Source organism: Branchiostoma lanceolatum, chromosome 18, assembly GCF_035083965.1.
Source record: "Branchiostoma lanceolatum isolate klBraLanc5 chromosome 18, klBraLanc5.hap2, whole genome shotgun sequence".
NCBI lineage: Eukaryota > Metazoa > Chordata > Leptocardii > Amphioxiformes > Branchiostomatidae > Branchiostoma > Branchiostoma lanceolatum.
The window spans coordinates 11679853-11698769 of record NC_089739.1 but is presented as its reverse complement, the minus strand read 5'-3'; the positions used below and the strand labels follow the sequence as shown (position 1 = coordinate 11698769).

The 18917-nt window shown below is 39.6% G+C and overlaps 1 protein-coding gene across 9 annotated transcripts in view; it reads right to left on the bottom strand.

Moving 5' to 3' along the window:
• The window catches only part of LOC136424739 (pumilio homolog 2-like), a 30862-nt gene that overhangs the window by 4716 nt on the left and 7229 nt on the right, over positions 1–18917 (bottom strand). For 2 of the 9 annotated variants that reach the window (XM_066413367.1, XM_066413368.1), the window contains exons 4-19: positions 12503–12647; positions 11838–12040; positions 11268–11446; positions 10468–10588; positions 9307–9477; positions 8573–8666; positions 7803–7901; positions 7034–7300; positions 5892–6062; positions 4892–5161; positions 4027–4302; positions 3234–3390; positions 2747–2779; positions 2227–2361; positions 1090–1158; positions 226–484 (exon numbers count right to left, since the gene is read on the bottom strand). In XM_066413367.1, the coding sequence (XP_066269464.1) occupies positions 226–484; positions 1090–1158; positions 2227–2361; positions 2747–2779; positions 3234–3390; positions 4027–4302; positions 4892–5161; positions 5892–6062; positions 7034–7300; positions 7803–7901; positions 8573–8666; positions 9307–9477; positions 10468–10588; positions 11268–11446; positions 11838–12040; positions 12503–12647 (2649 nt within the window). Of the gene's footprint in view, positions 1–225; positions 485–1089; positions 1159–2226; positions 2362–2746; positions 2780–3233; positions 3391–4026; positions 4303–4891; positions 5162–5891; positions 6063–7033; positions 7301–7802; positions 7902–8572; positions 8667–9306; positions 9478–10467; positions 10589–11267; positions 11447–11837; positions 12041–12502; positions 12648–15524; positions 15643–18917 lie in introns of those variants that run through there. The other 7 variants (XM_066413375.1, XM_066413371.1, XM_066413369.1 and 4 more) reach the window with 7 other exon arrangements.

Sequence of the window (18917 nt, the reverse complement as noted above, 5' to 3'; positions counted from 1 at the left end):
ATTTGAATCATTTGTGTTCCTTGAAATTAGCATAGTGCATCAACTATTTTCAGGTACCAGGGATAAACGTTTACAACGTTTAAATTTTCCTGTTTTTCAAACAGTTTGCAATAGAACTGAGACCAGCCAGGTCTAAACATGTTAACCTTTAGCACTCTGAAGTAGCCGATTGTCACCCAATTCCTTATCGTTTACAGAGTTGGGTAGCAGGGAGAAGGTTAATACCTTCAGATCAGGTGGGATACACTCCAGAGCCTTCTGGATCACACGGCAACCGTACATCTGCAGCGCTAGCGGCAGCACGTGTCCGCGGATCTTCTGCGCCAGGGCGTTCTTCTGCTCGGGCGTGCCAAACTCGAAGAACTTCTGGATGACGTAGTTGCCGAAGACGTCCGTCATGAGCTGGTACGCGGCGCTCAGGATCTCGTTGAACACCATCTGTTTCTCCGCGGGAGTTGCGCGCTCCAACTTCTGCTGGATGAACCTGAGACGACACAAAACAGGAGGCAAAAATTACAACATGTTTCGATTTTAGACATGGCTGTATTTGATGGAATATAGTAAATGATTTTAAATTCGCAGGAACTTCATATCGCTGTAGGTGAAAGGGCAAGGCTTTCACCGTGTTTATCGTTTGAGGTCGAAACAATTAAAGCAGATACAGTAATTAGACAGAGCACATGGTGTGAGTTCACCACAAAAAAAATACTGCTAATATTTCTTGATTTACAGTAACTGCCTTGACTGCACATATGACAGCTTTGCAGGTACCGGGTGGTGGCTAGAATGTCAGAATAGCATTTTTCGAAGCCTAATATTTGCTGTATGAGAAGAAATCTAATATAGCAAACTTCCCTCAAGGTAACATGTATAGTAACCAGGATTTTAGATACATTACACCGTGGGATCGGTTTATACTTTCAACACAAAACGTTGTGAGATGCTTTTAGGTCCAAAATACGAGAGGTTTGTGTTTCCAACTCTTCTGCAAAGTGCATGCAGTCCTGGGACTTAAGGGTTATGAATATAGCAAAGGTGAAAGGGACAATATAACAAAGGGAGCCTATCTCTTTCCCGGGTGACTCTTACCTTGATCCATGCTGGTCCTGAGAGAACTCCACCACGTGATTGGCCAGGTCCCTCAGCTGCAAACTTGATCTGTAGGGGGGGTGGGAGGGCAACGGAACATCAACATCTTTACCTCGGGTCCTTTTCCTTCCAGAGTCACAAGGGAACTTTTTTTTTCAAACAACTTCATAAAAATTTTTTATGCAACTTTTTTTCTTCCAGTGTGACAATAATTACACCATGAAAGATGAAAAGTGGCGATAAAATTGTATTTTTCAAAATTTTGGTGAGCTGTGTTCCGTTGCCCTCTGGTTCAAAGGCCAGCAGTGGTGGGGAGACTATTATGGGCTGTAGAAGACTATCATGGGCTGTAGCAGACTATTATGGGCTGTAGTAGACTACTATGGGCTATAGTAGACTACAATGGGATGGCATGCTCTTGCCTTTTCCACCAGTGACAAATTCGTGCCTGATAAAGTCTTTTTGACAAACCAGTCCATTTCTCACTGAATTTTGATCACAAAATCATGCTCACAACCCATCTTCAGCAACATTCTAAGTTTCATAACAACTTCGCAACAACAAGATGGATATTACCAAACTAATATCCTAGAAGGTAGTAACTGGGTACCTGTTGTTATGCTTACCGCCATTCCACTTGCAACCATGCCTTCTTGCCATTGGTGCACATTCCGGGTTATTCAACTTTCTGACTATGTTCAAACTACTTTGATGTTCAACTTGACTATCTTTGTAATTTCGTTTCAGAGGTTATTTCTGTACAAAAAAACAAATTTATCACAGCCAAGGAGATATTTTTGTAACAGATGCTGTTTAAAAAAACAATCATTTAAATTATAGATGGATTTTTATGAATTTTTTGTCTTGGCCGAAGGAAAATGTGAGTAAATTGTGGAAAAAAAATCAATCTGGCCTAATCCAAATTTCCTTTCAAGATTGTTTTAAAATGGAATTGATTGTAATTTCTCATTTCTAAACCTGTTTGGGAGCAACTAGTAGTATCTATTTTTACAGATCTAAAATCTTGGTTTTGACATGTTGAACATCAGAGTAGACCCAACTACAAAAACGAACAGTCCGTACCCTTGCAGCACGCAAGAACGAAACCGTGACTACGCATGCGAGCGCGGCGCGTACCTGGATCCGTGCTGGTCCTGAGAGAACTCCACGATGTGATTGGCCAGGTCGCGCAGCTGCAGGTTGGGGAAGCGGTTGTTACGGAAGTCCTCTAGGAGACGGCTGCGGCCAGACGGCGCCTTGTCCAACGGACTCCTGCAAATGCGATACAAAGCCCCCCGTTAAAAACAGCATGCAAACCACAAGAGAATTAGAACACATAATTCAGAACTAATAGCAAAATTCAACTTGACGTTATAAGTTTTTTGGAAAGAGCATGCTAGCCCCGTGCTGTAGAGACCTGCACAAAGTTGTGTGGCCCAAGGGCTGCAAATAGGAGATGGGCGCCGACATAGGCTCCACCAAGTGGCGTGGGAGGACTTTGTCTTTACCTAAAGCTTTTTTTGTCGCAGATGGATTTTACTTTGCCATTATGTATAAATGACTTTACTCTCAAATCATGAAGATTAGAGGTGCACTACTAAGATTAGATCCAGTGTAGATAGGTAAAATTTATCATAAAAATTTAATTAGGACCTACCTGTTCCAAGGTGGCCCCTGCTCAGAGTTTGTCCTGAAGGAAAAAGAGGAATAGGGAATACATTAATCATAGAATATGGAATATTATCAGCTGTTTGGCTTGTATGAAACATTGTGTGAGCGCAAGTGCGTGTGAATGTATTATTGTGCTTGCTTCTTTGTTTATTTGTGTGACTATTTGTGTGTATGTGTACAAGAAAAAAGAAATGTCTTGGTTTCACAGAACTGGAAATGGTATGTCATTTTTTCAACAGCACAACAGGTACCATACTAACAGTGCCAGCTAGATACGTTTTCAAACAACTTCAAACATCTTAGCCATGCAGATATATCTCAAAACATTGTCTAATCATCTTTCTTTTGTCTATGTCCTAACCAGTACAAATTTGACATTAAATAAAACTTTAATTTTAAGGCTAACTCTTAGGAAACAAGGCTTAAATTTTCTTATTAAGTCCCTACATATTTTTTTCCGACACTCAACCTACCTGTATCTAGATGTCATGCTGCGCGTGGGAAAGAGCGAACTTCCCGACCCAAACAGCCCGTTGGAGGCGCTGGAGGTGTTGCGGTAGCGAGCCTCGGCTCCCGGCGCGGCGGACACCACACGGCCGCCCGTGGACAGGGCACCTGGGATGGTGTAGTCTGCGGTCAGACCGTGACGACGAGGGTTTTAGTATCGGTTAGTTTCAAACTCACGCAAAAACAAGACCAACACCAAGCAAGGTTAGATAGAACAACAACCAGTAGATTTTAACTGACAGTTAACATTTCATACAGCCTTCCATAAGAACAAACCACTATAATTATGAAATCAAATCCAGAATGTGGAACATTTTGTCAAAACTTTTAATAAAAATTCAAAAATTAGCATCACCAGCTTATTTTGGTTACTGTTAACAGGTTGGTACAAAATCCATCACTTACTAAAAATGTATATAGCCCAAGTTAGAACACCAAAAATAACCAGAAACACACACCACATTGTTAGATGCAAAATAACAACAACTTTTGAAGAATAGTCTCAACCAACAGTTCCTTTCTTTTGAATTAAGATGTGTGCATCTCACAACACAAACATCACGTTTGTAACATTAATTCTCATGAATTACGACGTGTGTTTTAGGTACTATTTCTGTTCACGAAACACAAATTGTTTTGCATTGCAAAGCCTAAAAATATGGAAACTACTGAAAACTGTAACTTGTTCATTCCCTACAATTTTGCATTACGAAACAGCAATTTACGGCAAAGCTTTGCGCAGGAGAAAACGAAACCTACCGTTGGGTGACGTGCTGTATGGGTCGTATCCACCCAGGTTGATGCTGGTGGAAGAGCCCGACAAAGATGGCGGCGGAGTTAGCGAATGTCCGCTCTGACTGGGCAGGGGCATGCCTACAGGCCCTGGGGAGGGGGACACCCCACCCAGACCCCAGCCAAGGCTGCCCATTGGTGGAACGCTCTGACGTTTATAGTCTATGCTTCCCGTGAGCGAATCACGTCGCTGGGAGGAGCTGCTGTTGTTGCTGCCGATACCCGGAGAGAGCAGGCTTCCTACTGGCAGAGAATTACAAAATTGATATTCCTTTCTGGTCTGGGACGAATCAAAAAGCTTCATATAAAATGCAGCTAGGTTTTATGCTTAAACAAATTACTTACCCATCAAGAAACTACTGTAACTTTCAATTTGAAAACGACATTCAAAAGCAATACTGTGTCTATGGATGATATATATAAAGAAAACTAGATGTCTCTCATAAGGAAAAATATCCTCACTAGCAGTCAGGTCATCAGACCCATGTTTAAATCATTGAGACAATGTAAAACAAAAGGAGACAAAATTAACTCTACATATCACAGAAAACGTTTTAACACAGATGCAAAAAACTTGAATCTTTAGAACACTGGATATCGTTTAAAGTTATGGTCTTAATTTCGTAAGAAGAGGGGAAAGAGGTATTCGCTATGTTCTAATTTCAGGGTTGAAACAATTGTACAAACACAACACAAGACAAAACAAATCTTCAAAGTTTGATGAGTTCACGGAGAAAGAGCTCACCACAGAAACTGCAAACAAAAATCAAATGCAAATACAGTTGTATTTCCAAATTTACCATAGTCTAAGATGTACTAGTTTCCCATTTACCTGAGAAGCTGCCTGACCCTATTGTTCCCACACTTGACCCTATGGGACCCATGCCACCGTTGCTGAACCCCAGACCAGAGTTCATGGGATTGAAGCCCGTGTTCTGCTGGGTGGCCGGGGTGCCGTTGTAGAGATTGTTGGCTGCCTGCTGGTTCTGCTGTTGTTGTTGTTGTTGCTGCTGTTGTTGTTGTTGTTGCTGCTGCTGTTGTTGTTGTTGCTGGGTTCCCAGGAGACGAAGGCCGTTTGCAGCGCCCAGACCGTTTGCTGCACCTGAGGGGAAAAAATGTGAATCTTAGCGTGTATTCCTTAATACAGAGGGTCATTCTTTTTTAAAAATCCAATATGGATACCTTTGGATATCTGCGATATGTTATGACCTTCTTTTTTTCCACTTTGAGATGAATTGAAATGGATTTTGTCGCTTAATCTAGCACTTCAATGTTTCACATCATTTCTAAGTTAAAATATCTAAAACTTCTGTCATTGCGAAAAAAGTAAAGTAGTCATCCTCATTTGAGGTGAAGCATGATGCTTTTTCAAGTAGCTAGTTGTGCAAAGCAGCTTTGCTACAGCTTGTGTTTTGGGCCAAGCATGAGAAAGTGAGTGAAAATGGGTTATTTTACGTGCTGAGGTTTGATGCTTGTGACTTACACCTGAAGGTCCTTCGTACACGGGGCCACTGGCTTTATGTCACCATCCAAGATGATGAATGCAATCCCTTAGTTACAACACGTCCGAGCTGGAGTCGACCCTAGGATCGAACTCGGGCCAATGGATCCACAGAATTTGATCCATATGGCCAAGCAGTAGGGTTAGCTTAACTACTTGCGCCACAAAGACATGCACTGCAACAGTTTCAGCAAGTACGGTAAAGATGATACAAAACTCAAAACTTAATATCCAAGCAGATCTTGGGATGAAACAGTCATACTGACTTGCCAGCTTTTCATGCAGCTATCCAGCCAAACATCTGCTTGGAGTTTAAACTCCAGTGACTCACCAGGCTGTGCAGTGTTCAGCAGGAGAGGTCCCGGCGGCACCAGACGGACGGGGGCTCCCACCGCCCTCGCGCTGCCCATCACCAGCTGGCCCGACTGGTCGTAGTACGCAGCCGGCGCGAGAACCTGGTACCCAGCTCCCAGCAGCCCAGGGGACACACCAGGGTGGGTAGCTAGGGAAAAATGGGGCATTTAATACTCCAAGCTTAAATAGCTGTTAAGCATTAAAGGCAGACTAAACCTAATTTCGTAAAGCATACTGCATTATGTTAAATATACCACTAAGACCAGTTCTGACTTGTTTTACACTAGTCCATCATAGATTAGCGTTTTTTCAACATTTCAAATTCGCGGCCTGGTGCCCGTAATACTGAACGAGTCCAAAGACCGTGACGTCAGAATCCGACAGAATCCGTCAGATTCGACTGTTACGATCGATATGTGTTCTATAGAATATATTATGGGGCCGAGTCGGATTCTGTCGGATCCTGACGTCACGGTCTTTGGACTCGTTCAGTATTACGGGCACCAGGCCGCGAATTTGAAATGTTGAAAAAACGCTAATCTATGATGGACTAGTGTAAAACAAGTCAGAACTGGTCTTAGTGGTATATTTAACATAATGCAGTATGCTTTACGAAATTAGGTTTAGTCTGCCTTTAAAAGGTCATAGGGTTAGGTAGCAGGGAGAAGGTTAAATAGGTCATGATTTTTACTCTCAAATTTAGCCTGCAAAATGTCAAACCTACAAAGTCCTCCACATTTTCTTTATGTGCTTGGATTACACACGTTTGGTATCTGCACTTTCAAAGAAAACTGCTAGGATAATGGCCTGTCTTTTGGAAAGTGATCTCTAGCTGTGTTATCTTTGTTGCCATTAAACCTGCTCACTTTCTCCAACTCTATATTAAATCAATTAACTGATCTGCCAATTAAAAAGCTCCCTCAACATCAATCACCTGATCAACCAATCAGCAAGCCTCTATAATATCAGCTTACTGATCCATTAAACAGCATGCCTCTATAAACTCAACTCACTGATCAACCAAAGTCAGTAAGCCTCTGTATTAAACAATTAACTGATCGACCAATCAGCATGTTTCTATAAAATAAATTAACTGATTAACCAATCAGAGAGTCTCACCAGGTAGAGCCTGCTGCAGGGCCTGCTGTTGCTGCTGTTGGGTCATGGCCTCCTGACCCTGCTGCTGCGGGGTCATAGGTCGGCCCTGGTTCCCGCGCACCATCTGCGGGTTCATGGGTTGCCCGGGCTGCTGTCCAGCGGCCTGCTGTTGCTGCTGAGCCTGCTGTTGTTGTTGGATGAGACCTGACGTCGCGGCGGTGGCCGGGTACACGCCCCACGGGTGGAGGTTGTACGCAGCATACTGAGGGGGAACCACCGCCGGCGCTCCTGGGGTACAAGAACGTTTAAAATTATTAAAACTTATGACTATCATGTAATGGTGGTTTAACATTAGTCGAAGCTTGGTAGCCATGATGATGGGGTTTTGCTAATATTCTGTAGAACTTCCTATGTTTGAGGTACGCAATTCTAAAGTTTGAGTTATTACAAGAAAATACAACAGCTTTCAGACAAAAGCAAGTTTGCATAGTCAGCAACCAATCTGGGTATTTTGGAAAAAAAAAGACCTTCAAAGAGCTACATGAGTTTAATTATAAGACTTTCTGTGATCATATCTATCCTAGCGATATACAGGATGAGAAAAAAGGCAGCAAATGTCTCTCATAAGGATAAGTATCCTCACTAGCAGTCAGGTCATCAGACCCATGATTAAATCATTGAGACAAATCTCTTTAGAATTTTATATGAAACCTTATCAAGACTCCAAACTCTTCAAGAAATGTCTTTTTACAATCTGAAAGAGGTTGTAGAGCGCAGAGGTTGCACGTACCTGCAAGGGTTGCAGCAGCCAGTCCAGCTGCGTAAGGGTCCTGGACAGGTGCTGCACTGATGATGTAGGGGTTAGGAGCAAACACTGTCGGGGCCAGCCCTAAACAACACACAGAAAACAAAAACAAATAAACAAACAGACTACCTTTTTTCTTAAAAAAGCTACTATTTGTGAAGTTTGAGGTGCTATACAACTTACTTTGCATTATTTTTTAAACTTATTTTCATATACTAAGTCCTGGTCCTCTCTAACAGTTTCCCACACCAGTGCCTATCTTCCTTTCGAGGCCTTGGGCCACACAGTTGCGCAAACAATACAACAGGGGGCTAGCCCACTAGTTTGGCATTAATCAATAAGCTGTTCTTGTAAAAAATATGAGCTATACTTGCGCTAGCATAATCTTTTGTTCTTAATTTGGCAACATAAGCTACTGGCCTTCCTTGCAGAATTGTATCATTGTAATTTTATTTGCTTATTGTAATTACCTGTCATGTGCAAAATAAACAACAATACAAACACTCAAGCAAGACCAGGGTGTATCACTAATACAGAATAGTCAGTAAACAACAAAACTACTAAATCAATGTAAAAAACAAAGAAATAAAGTACGCAGCTAATTGTAAAAACTTGTCATCATGTGCAAAAATGTAATAAAAAAATACCCTAAACACTAAGGACATATAATAATACCTAACAGTCAGTAAACTAAATAACTACTACTTCATCAATGCAAAGAATAAACAAAAACAAACAATAAACAAATAACGTACCCAGCTGCTGCTGCTGTGCCGCGGCCAGGGCGTACTGCTGCTGCTGGGCAGCTGTCAGCTGCTGGATGGTCAGCGGCTGCTGGCGGAACAGCTGCTGTCATTCAAGAATGTCACCTTCATTTAGTAAAGTCAAGGTCACACACAGCACAAGGCACACAGGTTAGTGGGAGAGCCCATTTCAGTCAGGGGGGAGCAGGGTGAAATCCGAAGAACCAGTAACACCGGTCATTTGAAATATCGGATAATTGTAACACAAATTTGAATTATGAGTTAATATTCATAATATTTTTGACCAAATATATCTGCTTTTTTCATTGAACATGTGTTACATAGTTCTATCCAGAATGCATGCAGTGAGTATAAAGAATTCAATTGCAGTATTTTACAGGTTTAGGTGGTTAAAGAAAAAAAGTTTGAGTAGGGGTAAAGAAATTGCATGCAGGAGTTAATTTCCTTGCATCAAAAATGTCAAAATACAGGGTAATGAGTTTACGGTGAGAAGACAAAAACCACTGTAAATATTTCACAAATTTACGGTACCTATCATCACTTGAAATTAAAAACATAGAAAAAAAACATCATTTCTTTCAGTTGCTAAGTGAGACTTTTGATTTTAAAAGCTGGTTGTCAAGACTCAAATTCCATCTCGAAATTACATTACCCTGTACTTTAAGTCTCATTTTTAAGATGCGAGAAAAAAAAACAAGGCGCCAAATTTCGTTATAGATGAGTACCTGTTGCTGGTCATACGCGACGAAGTTGCCCGGACTCTCCATATTTGGGCCCATCTGGCCAGAGTAGTCGAACTGCAAGGGGTCAACGGTCACCGGCTCCAGGGGGTCAAGGGTCAGGTTGCCAGTCTGTTCGTTCAGTTCGTCCATCATAGGTCGCGTCGGCTGCATGACCTACCGAGTTAAAAAATATTTTTTTTAGGAATGAAAAAGTAAAATTTGTCAATTTTCAGATTTGAAAAATAAAGTCAGATTCAACTTTTCTTCCAAGCCCCATATTTTCATTTTAACTTTTGTCTTCAGTTTTCTTTAGGACTTTAATCAAAGAGAGGTTTTGGTATAACCTTGGTTGCATACAGGGCAACCTATGTAAAGTGCAGGTTGTCCAGTGCAACCTATGGATCAAACTTGCAGTACAACACATTCTCAAAATGATATTTATTCATCTAGCATACTATATTTTCCATCTTTAAGCTTGAAAAATTTGGTTGTATTTTTCTAGACTGATGGATGTCACGTTTGATATTAATTCATCTAACATTTGATATTCTGTTTGCTTTTTTCAGTCTTTCTGTTTCAAATAGATTCAATATGTACTTCTTGAAATATCGCAGGGATACACTGAATTAAATGGACAAAGGTCAAAATCATCAACTAGGGCTTATATTGTAACTTATATCACATCTGCTTATAATAATCAAAACAATCATATTTAAAAACAATACATGACTTCGAAATATTCTTAGTCTTGGTTGCACACTGGACAACATTGTTAAAGGCAACCAAAGCAATATTAGGGCCCGAAAATCGGATTTTGAAAGTCAATTTATTTAGTAATTTCTAGACATCATTAGATCAAACAATACTATCACAATGTATAGTGACGTCCATCATGCAAAAATATGACTTCGTTGTGATGTGAGAACTCACTGAAAATCGTGGCCGGAGTTTTTGTAGGCTTGTGAAACTAAGGGAATCATCATACCGCACGATTTTGCGCAGTTTTAAAATGCTCAAAGTATTTAGGTATTACGCAAATGAGCTAAACAGTGTTAGTAAATGTCACTACCATTGAGATTTCAGCATTTTTTCTATTTCCATTTTTTTTGGCCCTAATATTACTTTGGTTGCCTTTAAAAGTTGGTTGTGCTTTATGCGCCCTACCTGGTTGTGTTGGTTGGGTATGTTAGTAGGCATGCTACGCGGGATGAACTCTGCCGCCTGAGAAATGTGCACTTTGTTCTCCTCGCTGGTGGGCGAAGCCTGCCGACTCCCGGGGGTACGACTACGGAACAAAAGACGGCATTACGTTACCTACAACGAGAAACGAATAGGTACCTTAGCGTTGTCAGTTGCTGTGGTGTTGTAGCAAATATGGGCTACAGTCAAACCTGTACAAGTGACCACTTCTACATAAGGACCACCTGGCCATTGATATACAGTCAAACCTGTACAAGTGACCACCTGTACATAAGGACCACCCAGCCATTGATATACAGTCAAACCTGTACTAGTGACCACCTGTACATAAGGACCACCTGGCCATTGATATACAGTTAAACCTGTACTAGTGACTACCTCTACATAAGGACCACCTGGCCATTGATATACAGTCAAACCTGTACTAGTGACCACCTCTACATAAGGACCACTTGTTGGCGGTCCCTTAGATTATTTTGCCACGTGACCGATCATCAAGAATCCTGTCTATAGTAGCCACCTAAATTTACTGTGACAATTTTCTTCAAGTCACCCTTGACTGGTCACTGAAGACATGTTTCGCTGTATTTAGCTCACTACGTATGTATAAAAACAATGAATATTTTCACAATGTTATGCACATTGTAAAAAGCTGTAACACAAAATGGGATATCTTTTCTATTGCATAATCTTTGAAGTCTATGGAAGATGTTATAAAAAAGAGTCCTTTCAAAAAACTGTTAAACGCAAAATAACGTTTTTACCTGAACCCCTTGTCATCTTTGACTGCGCCGTTGACTGTTCCAGGGTTGCCCTGAACTTGCTCGTTGCTTTCCTTGTCGTGTTTGTCGCCTTTTCCATCGCCGTCCTCCGCCGCCTTGTCCTTCTTTCCTGCCTTCGTTCCGTCCACGTCGTTCGCCATACTGCCGTCACCGCCCGTTTCCTGCGGAACACGACAATTTACGGTAAGTCTTGATATTTTTGCTGTCGTTTCACTAAAATGAACTAGCAAAACTAACCAGTATGTATTTGCAATAACTAGAAAAACCGGTTTTACATGGCAACTCACACGGTCATGCATAAGAGGTATTGAAATGTAAAACAAGATGGGAAGGTTCCTATGGTAAGACAACACCATAGGAACAGCTATTGTCCTTTGGTTGGGGGGAGGGCGGGGTCTCAGGTACCGGAGAGTTCTACGCGGAGTTAATTTCTGCATTTACCGTATTTGGAGGCCAGTTTAAGTTCAAAATTTCCCCCCTTAATTGTTAAGGTCTGTACTCCTAATCTCAACTTTTAAAACTTACTCCCTACAATCATTCAAGGATACTTACAAATCCGACCTTCAGCCTGTTCATGCGCGAATCGATCTCCTTCGACCCCGGCGACGACCCCAGCACGTACTCCACCATGCTCACGCCCAGCCCGCTCGCCTCCGAAGAGCGCGGCGACAAAACCGAGCCCACGTCGTTGCCATGGAAACCACCAAGCGACGCTCTGCGCTGCTGCACCATGATTGGTTGCGACACTGAGTGGTCTGCAAAGAAATAGAAGACACCATTTAATTTTAAAACAAAAGCTATCTACCACTCAAAAATCATAGCATGTCAAGAACAAGAAATATCATTATCAAGCCAGGAAGTTCTACTGCAATACCATAGCAAGCTGCTAGGGGGCCCGAAAACTATTCATTTCAAGGTCACAAGAAGACCTACCCACATACCAAATATCAAGACAATCCATCCAAGCATTCTTGAGTTAATTTGTTCACACACTGATATACACACACACAAACGCTGACAAAAACATAACCTTCTCGGCGAAGGTAATATATTCCAGACTTCTAGGTGAAATATCTATTCTAACTTTTTCATTTTTTAACGTGCTGTTAAGGAATTCTTTTTCTAAAAATCATTGTTTGCCATCTTAAATATCATTAGTGTAAAAGTGTTCTTGCAATAAGTGTAGTTTTCAAATGTAGACTGCGGATTTTTCCCACCTGACATCGATGTCTGTACACTGCCCCACGTGCTCTCTCGCCATTGGTCGCCCAGAAAGATGCTCTTCGGTTCGTCGCCCGCTCCTTTACCGCCCGTATCACCGTCGCCGCCTACGTCCCACAACTTCTTCGCTGACGGCACAATCTACGGAAACAAATTGGCATCTTTTAAATACAATTCCATTTCACACCAGATGACCAAAGTCAGAAATATGTTTAAAAACAACTCCATATGATTTCACAAATATCCTTGTATAAAATTTTTAAGCATTATGTATCTACTACAGTAAAACCTATACAAGTGACCACCAATACATAGGGACCACCTGGCCGATGTGACCACTTTTTGGTGGTTCCTTAGATAATTTTTCCCATTGACACAAGCATTAAGAATCCTGTCTATAATGACCACCTGTCCACATAGACCAGATTATATCAGTCCCCTGAGTGGTCTTCTTGGGCAGGTTTGGCTGTGTTCCCATTCGTTTTCTTATCTTATTTTATTTCTTATTTCTTACTTCTTTTTTTTATTCGACTTCTCTTATTTCTTTCAAGGAACCAACTCCTAGGAAAAGCCATACAAGAAGTAAAATGCTGAAAGCACAGCTAAGCCAGTGCTAGACTACCCTGTACACCCAACTTACCCCTGAAATGCCATCATACCACCATGTCAAAACCATGTCCTTATTAGGGCATTTCTCAGCAGAGTCTCTACAATGGACACAAAAACTCTAAGCCGTCTCACAAGACGTTACAATTTACCTAACTCCTGGGCTTTGAGAAGGGATTGCTTTTCTAAGATCACCGGTATGGGCAACAAATGATTATGCGCATTTTCTAAGAAAAAGCGATTTATCAACAATAGTAACAAATAACTAGAACATATCTACTTATAAAAATATTCGTATTTCTTCCTAATATGAAAGTAGTATATTCCAAACACATAACTATAAAACAGACATTGAGTGCACTAGAGTGTTTTTCTACAATTCACGTCACTGTCGTATATTGTAAAGGCTTGATGGAGAGTGAATCTTCAACCCAAAAATAGTCTCATTTCTTGATAAAATTCAGTATAAAACTACTCTATCCCTAATACACTACAATATAGACATTACACTAGAGTGCACTTGAGTTTTCCTTTCAATTCACGTCACTGTCACATATTGTGAGCGCTTGATGCACAGTGAATCTTCAACCACCGAAAGCTATCATGAACTCGCACAAAATACAGACAGTACCTGCACAGAATAATAACGACTCTGGAAAAACCAACTTCTGTCTGGAGAGTTTAGAATACATGAATACTAATAATTACTGAAATCTTTCAGATTCTCTACTATATCATCAAAATGCTTCTTTTCCAAAGATAGTGAGCAAAAATGGCTAGTAGGAATGTGAAAATATCTTTAAGAAATTCAAGACATTTAGACATTAAAATGTTCTGTTACGCTTAATTTTTCTACTACTTTATACTGTAATTCAAGTAGCGTTACAGAAATTGAATCTGCTCACTGAAAAACACCTGTTTTCGAGGAGATTGTCTTTCATAAAAACAGGAAGTATCCGGTCTCTGGTTTTACTTTTCAGAGCCAGTTAGACTAGATAGACTATACCCTAACCCACAGAGATATCTTCACCATATTTGGTAACAAAAACATGAAAATAATTTGTGACATCACTTTATATGTAACACAAGTCACAGTATGGGGTAAGGACATATGTATACAAGGGCCACACTGAAATGCATTTACTGTAAATCATTAAATATTTGCAGTAGTTCTATTTTGACAGTGCCATTATGACACAAAAGAACTGTGTTTCAATTGTACTTGTATTTCTACTGTACAACAGCAAATTTAAAACTCCGCCAAAATTTCCACTTTCCTACAACCGCAAAATTATGTCACAAAGAAAAATAATTAACTAACAGTACTTCATTTCTTATAATGTCACGACACATTTGATTGGCACTAACCTATTTGGCACAACATATGCAACAATTTGCATAAAACAGACCTCCACAAAACAGACCTCCACAAAACCCTTGTTATGCAACATTTTAATTTACATAACAATAAATAGATTACAATTCCAATTTAACAGTTTTTTTCGTTATTAAGTGAGTTAACTTTCATTACTACATCTGTTGTTGCAGATCATTTCCAAAAGTCTCAGAAAGCACTGAATTTCCAAAAGAGAACTTGTTGGCTGTCGGATATTTTCTACCGGTCACACTTGTCCCTGAAAGCACAGAGAATACGACCTTGAAAACCTAGTAAATACTTGGTTGACCTTGGATGGAAATGACCCCGAAAAACCACAAGCAGACGTTTTTGTCAGAGTGACAAAGAACAAACCGGAGGGACAAATAGACTTCTGTTTGGTTTGCGTACAAGGGGAAACAACAAGAAAAAAGATTTCTGTTTGGGTTCGCATAGGAATTTTGCCTTGGAAGATTCTTTGTTTTGATTGGTCTGAGTTAGGAGGCTTCATTTTGTAGCAAAAGCAAATAGAAAAGTAATGCTTTACAAAGATGTGTAAATATTTTTTTCCCATATAAATGAGAAATAACAACGGCCAGTTTAATAAAATTGAACTGAGATTAAAAAAATGCTATGTCAAGACTATAAAACAATCCTTCAAAAAAATAGCTATTTTTTCTCCCATACAAAATTAACTCATTCAATAGAAGACTGACTTTACCATTACAATACGCTGCAAATAAAATACCAGGTCAGCAATTATCAGACAAAGGACAACGACAACAAAGCAGTGGCTGACTGGGCCCCTTTTAGACCCTCGGGAATTTCCAACCAAAACCACACACAAATAAAATCTCCGCAAAAAAAGCCTAGCCGAATTAGTAGCCTTCTTCATTATAGTAGCCTCTACAAAAGACTTCTTTGGCTAAAAAATAGACGATTCACAAATATCCAGCTACATTTTACTCAAATTCCATCATCTATTTAGCCCTAAGAGAAGTCTGGAGAAGGCTAGACAAATAGAATACTTTTCTTACCATGATACCACCCACCATATTGTTCAGCTATTTCCTATAAAGATGCCACGTTTTCGGTATTACACATCAAACCGATCTACAACCCAACGTGGCTCAGTGACTCAATCCAAACGTCTGTACGCACAAAAAGCCCTGTAACGTTTATACGCTCCTCTAATTACATCAACGCCCTGAATCACTGAGTCAGGCCAGACACCCCCATCCTTTTATGCAAACGACGTCCTTATGGGAATACTATGATGTGGCGTGGACACAGTTAGGTCATGGTGACTCACAACCCTACAAGCTGATTGGATAATCAACGTTTGAAAAAAACAAGGACATACCATTCAAGACTAAGGGAGAGGAGGTAGGAAAATAGCTAATTATTATCATAATTCTCTATTCTAGAAACACCTGTAAATGTTATAGAATAAATACATTATCACACTGTAATCGAAAGGAATTGGTTTGATTTCTTAAAAAATAAAATTTGCTTTTTAACAAATCTCAGCAACATTATGGAATTTCCTATAAATACCAAAAAAATATTTCTCTTACATACAAATCTAAGCATTCTGAAATTGAGAAGGAAAAAGATCACCAAAAAACCTTGTGAAAAAAGGCAAAATAAAAAACAATACAGACATACCTTTAGGGTTATACTATCCTAATGGCACAGTAATACTTTGTAAAACTGGGTGAAGAACTGTTATTGTCATAAAATATTCAGTACTGAACAAAAGCAGGTCTTCTGTACAGATAGTCAGTCAGATAACCCCAGCACATGTCAACCCATTTATACTGGGCTAAACTACCCCATAGGGGCTTCATACAAGGGCTGGGATTCCATTTATCAAAAGAAGACCAAAAATATGAAAATAAAATTTATAAGGGGAGCCTATTCAATCAGATGTTATTCTTAAAATTGTCACAAAGAAACAATTTTCCATGTTCTAGGCTACTCTTGAAAAATCACTTTGTTTTATCTTTGACAAAATTCAATGATTATGACTATGCAGGAAATATGTCTAAGTTACAACTGTACATGTGCATTAATATTTTTTGCCTTGTCAGTGGCAAATTTCGTGTTAAAAAGACTGTGGGATGATTAATTTTTTGGCAAGGCCTGAAGATATAATAAAACAATATCACACCGCTTTGGAGCTGTGTATATTAACTGCGTTGTATACTCAAACAGACAACTACATTCGTACAAGATATCAAAATCTATGTCTCAATAGATATAACCTTTTCCCTGATTCTGTGCTCAAATAAAATACAGTCAGTAAAATAACTTAACAGTTTCCACAGTCAATAATTCTTCCTAGACTATTCAAATTTCTTTCTTTTAACTTTGAAGCGTTCTGACAGAAAAAACTACTATGACCAGTTAATAAATCTGATTTTACAAATGATATTATCAAATATATTCATGAAGTTTAAAAGCAGGTTGATATTTTGACAACAATTTTCCAATGACCACTAAATTTTCACACAGTAATTTTGTAATCTCGGTTTTGCATATCTAGACAACATAAATGTACTTAAGTCAATATAAAGGCCACTACAAATGATTGTTTAATAAATTTACCTACTTTTAATCAATTTATTTCATGCCATAGAGGTACAATTCGATCTAAAACGCATCATTACTCATTTTGAGTAATCTAAATGTATTTTATTTATTGCATCATTAATCATTTATGTCATCCATTATGCAAATATCGTACATCAAAACAGCACTATATATTAGTAACATCAATGAATGTTGTTTCAATCTAGAACTATTGTTTTGGAGAATGCCTATAAAATATACCTTTTTCAAATAATTAAGTCAGCCAATATGTCAAGTACTAAACCTGTATTGATTATGCATATTTCCAATCTGTCTGTAATATTCGTGAATTTCCCTGGGACCTATTATGCCGCAGTCTACGGTCTCAAGTGGTGTAATTAGGCGCTGAAACTCAATTAACATTCCTTAGCTGAGATATAATTAAATCTCTTACCTATCAAGTTGTGTGGCTGAAAATTATCTTAGGTTGACCATGAATACAATGCACAACCAGATCATCATATACTATTACTAGCAAGGCCATTACACAAAGTAAACAATACGTTTGCGAGCCATGTTTCAAAATAATGAAATTTTTAAGGCCGACGAGGTTTTCACTAGGTTCGGTCGGGTAACTGGAATAACAACACTTTTTTCTTAGGCCCAAGCAAAATTGTACTGTATTTTTAAAACAACTTTAAATCGTGAAATATTTGAGGTTTTCGCTGTGACCGCTCAGTGTAAACTCACCACACCGTGAAGTTCGTAAACATACATTTTGTCGGTATTATCATGGTTGTTACAACCTAAAATGCTACCCTTAGCTCCTTTTCTGGGCTCATACTGGGCTCATACTGCGAAATAAAATCCCTGCAAACTTGAATAAGTCCCCAGCATAACATTGCCACAGTAAACGTACAAGAAAATCTGTTGTGGTACTTGATATTACAATTCTATGTTAACAAAACATTTTCATACTATTCCATACATTTACATTATGAAATGAGTGGTCCAGTTACATGTACTGATTTCTGTAAACTAGTTTAGGAGACAGTATATGCCCTTGTAAGCCATGGGATTGGGACTTGAACCTTGCTTGAGGACACCATACTTTCAATTGATAGAATCGTTCCAAAAATCAATAACAGACATTTGTTAACCAACCAAACCATCAACTTTGAGAAGGACAGATATTTCATACTCAAAATGGTACATGAAAGGAGTATGGTAGTAGTTGAACACACACCACTACCAGTGGACTAGCTTAGTGCTTGTACAACTATGTGGTCAATTTAGAGCTATAGAAACAAAGATGGGAAAAGCTCTGTAGACCGAAAGGTATGGGAATGATTTCGAAGCCAACCCTTAATTACTACACGCAACTTAAGGCGCTAGACACTGTCTTCTTAAGTATGCAAATGCCATCTTGAATGTAAATCTAAAACTTCAAGTGCAAGTTACATACAAATATGGCCAGCCTTCTACCATAAACCACCGCACTAACACTTTCCACAGCTGCGCGGCACAGAAACACCAGCTCCCTTACTCCATTTGTCATGACCCTTCACAAATTCACAAAAAAAGTTAGTAAAAGATAAAAAGGCTCTGCCTTTATTTCACAAAATTTGGCCCTCAAAATGCAGGAAATAGTGTTTAAGAGTGTTAAAAATTCAAAATTTTCCGGGGGGGGGGATGCCCCCGGACCCCCCTACAGTTCTTTCGCTCTCGCGCCTTCGGCGCTCGCCGCGCGGCTTTGCCGCGCCAGGTCCCCCTACGCTGTGAAAAAATCCTGGTGAGAACCATGACCACCAAATACCACATGGCGCACGTATACACAGTACTTATACAACTCAAGC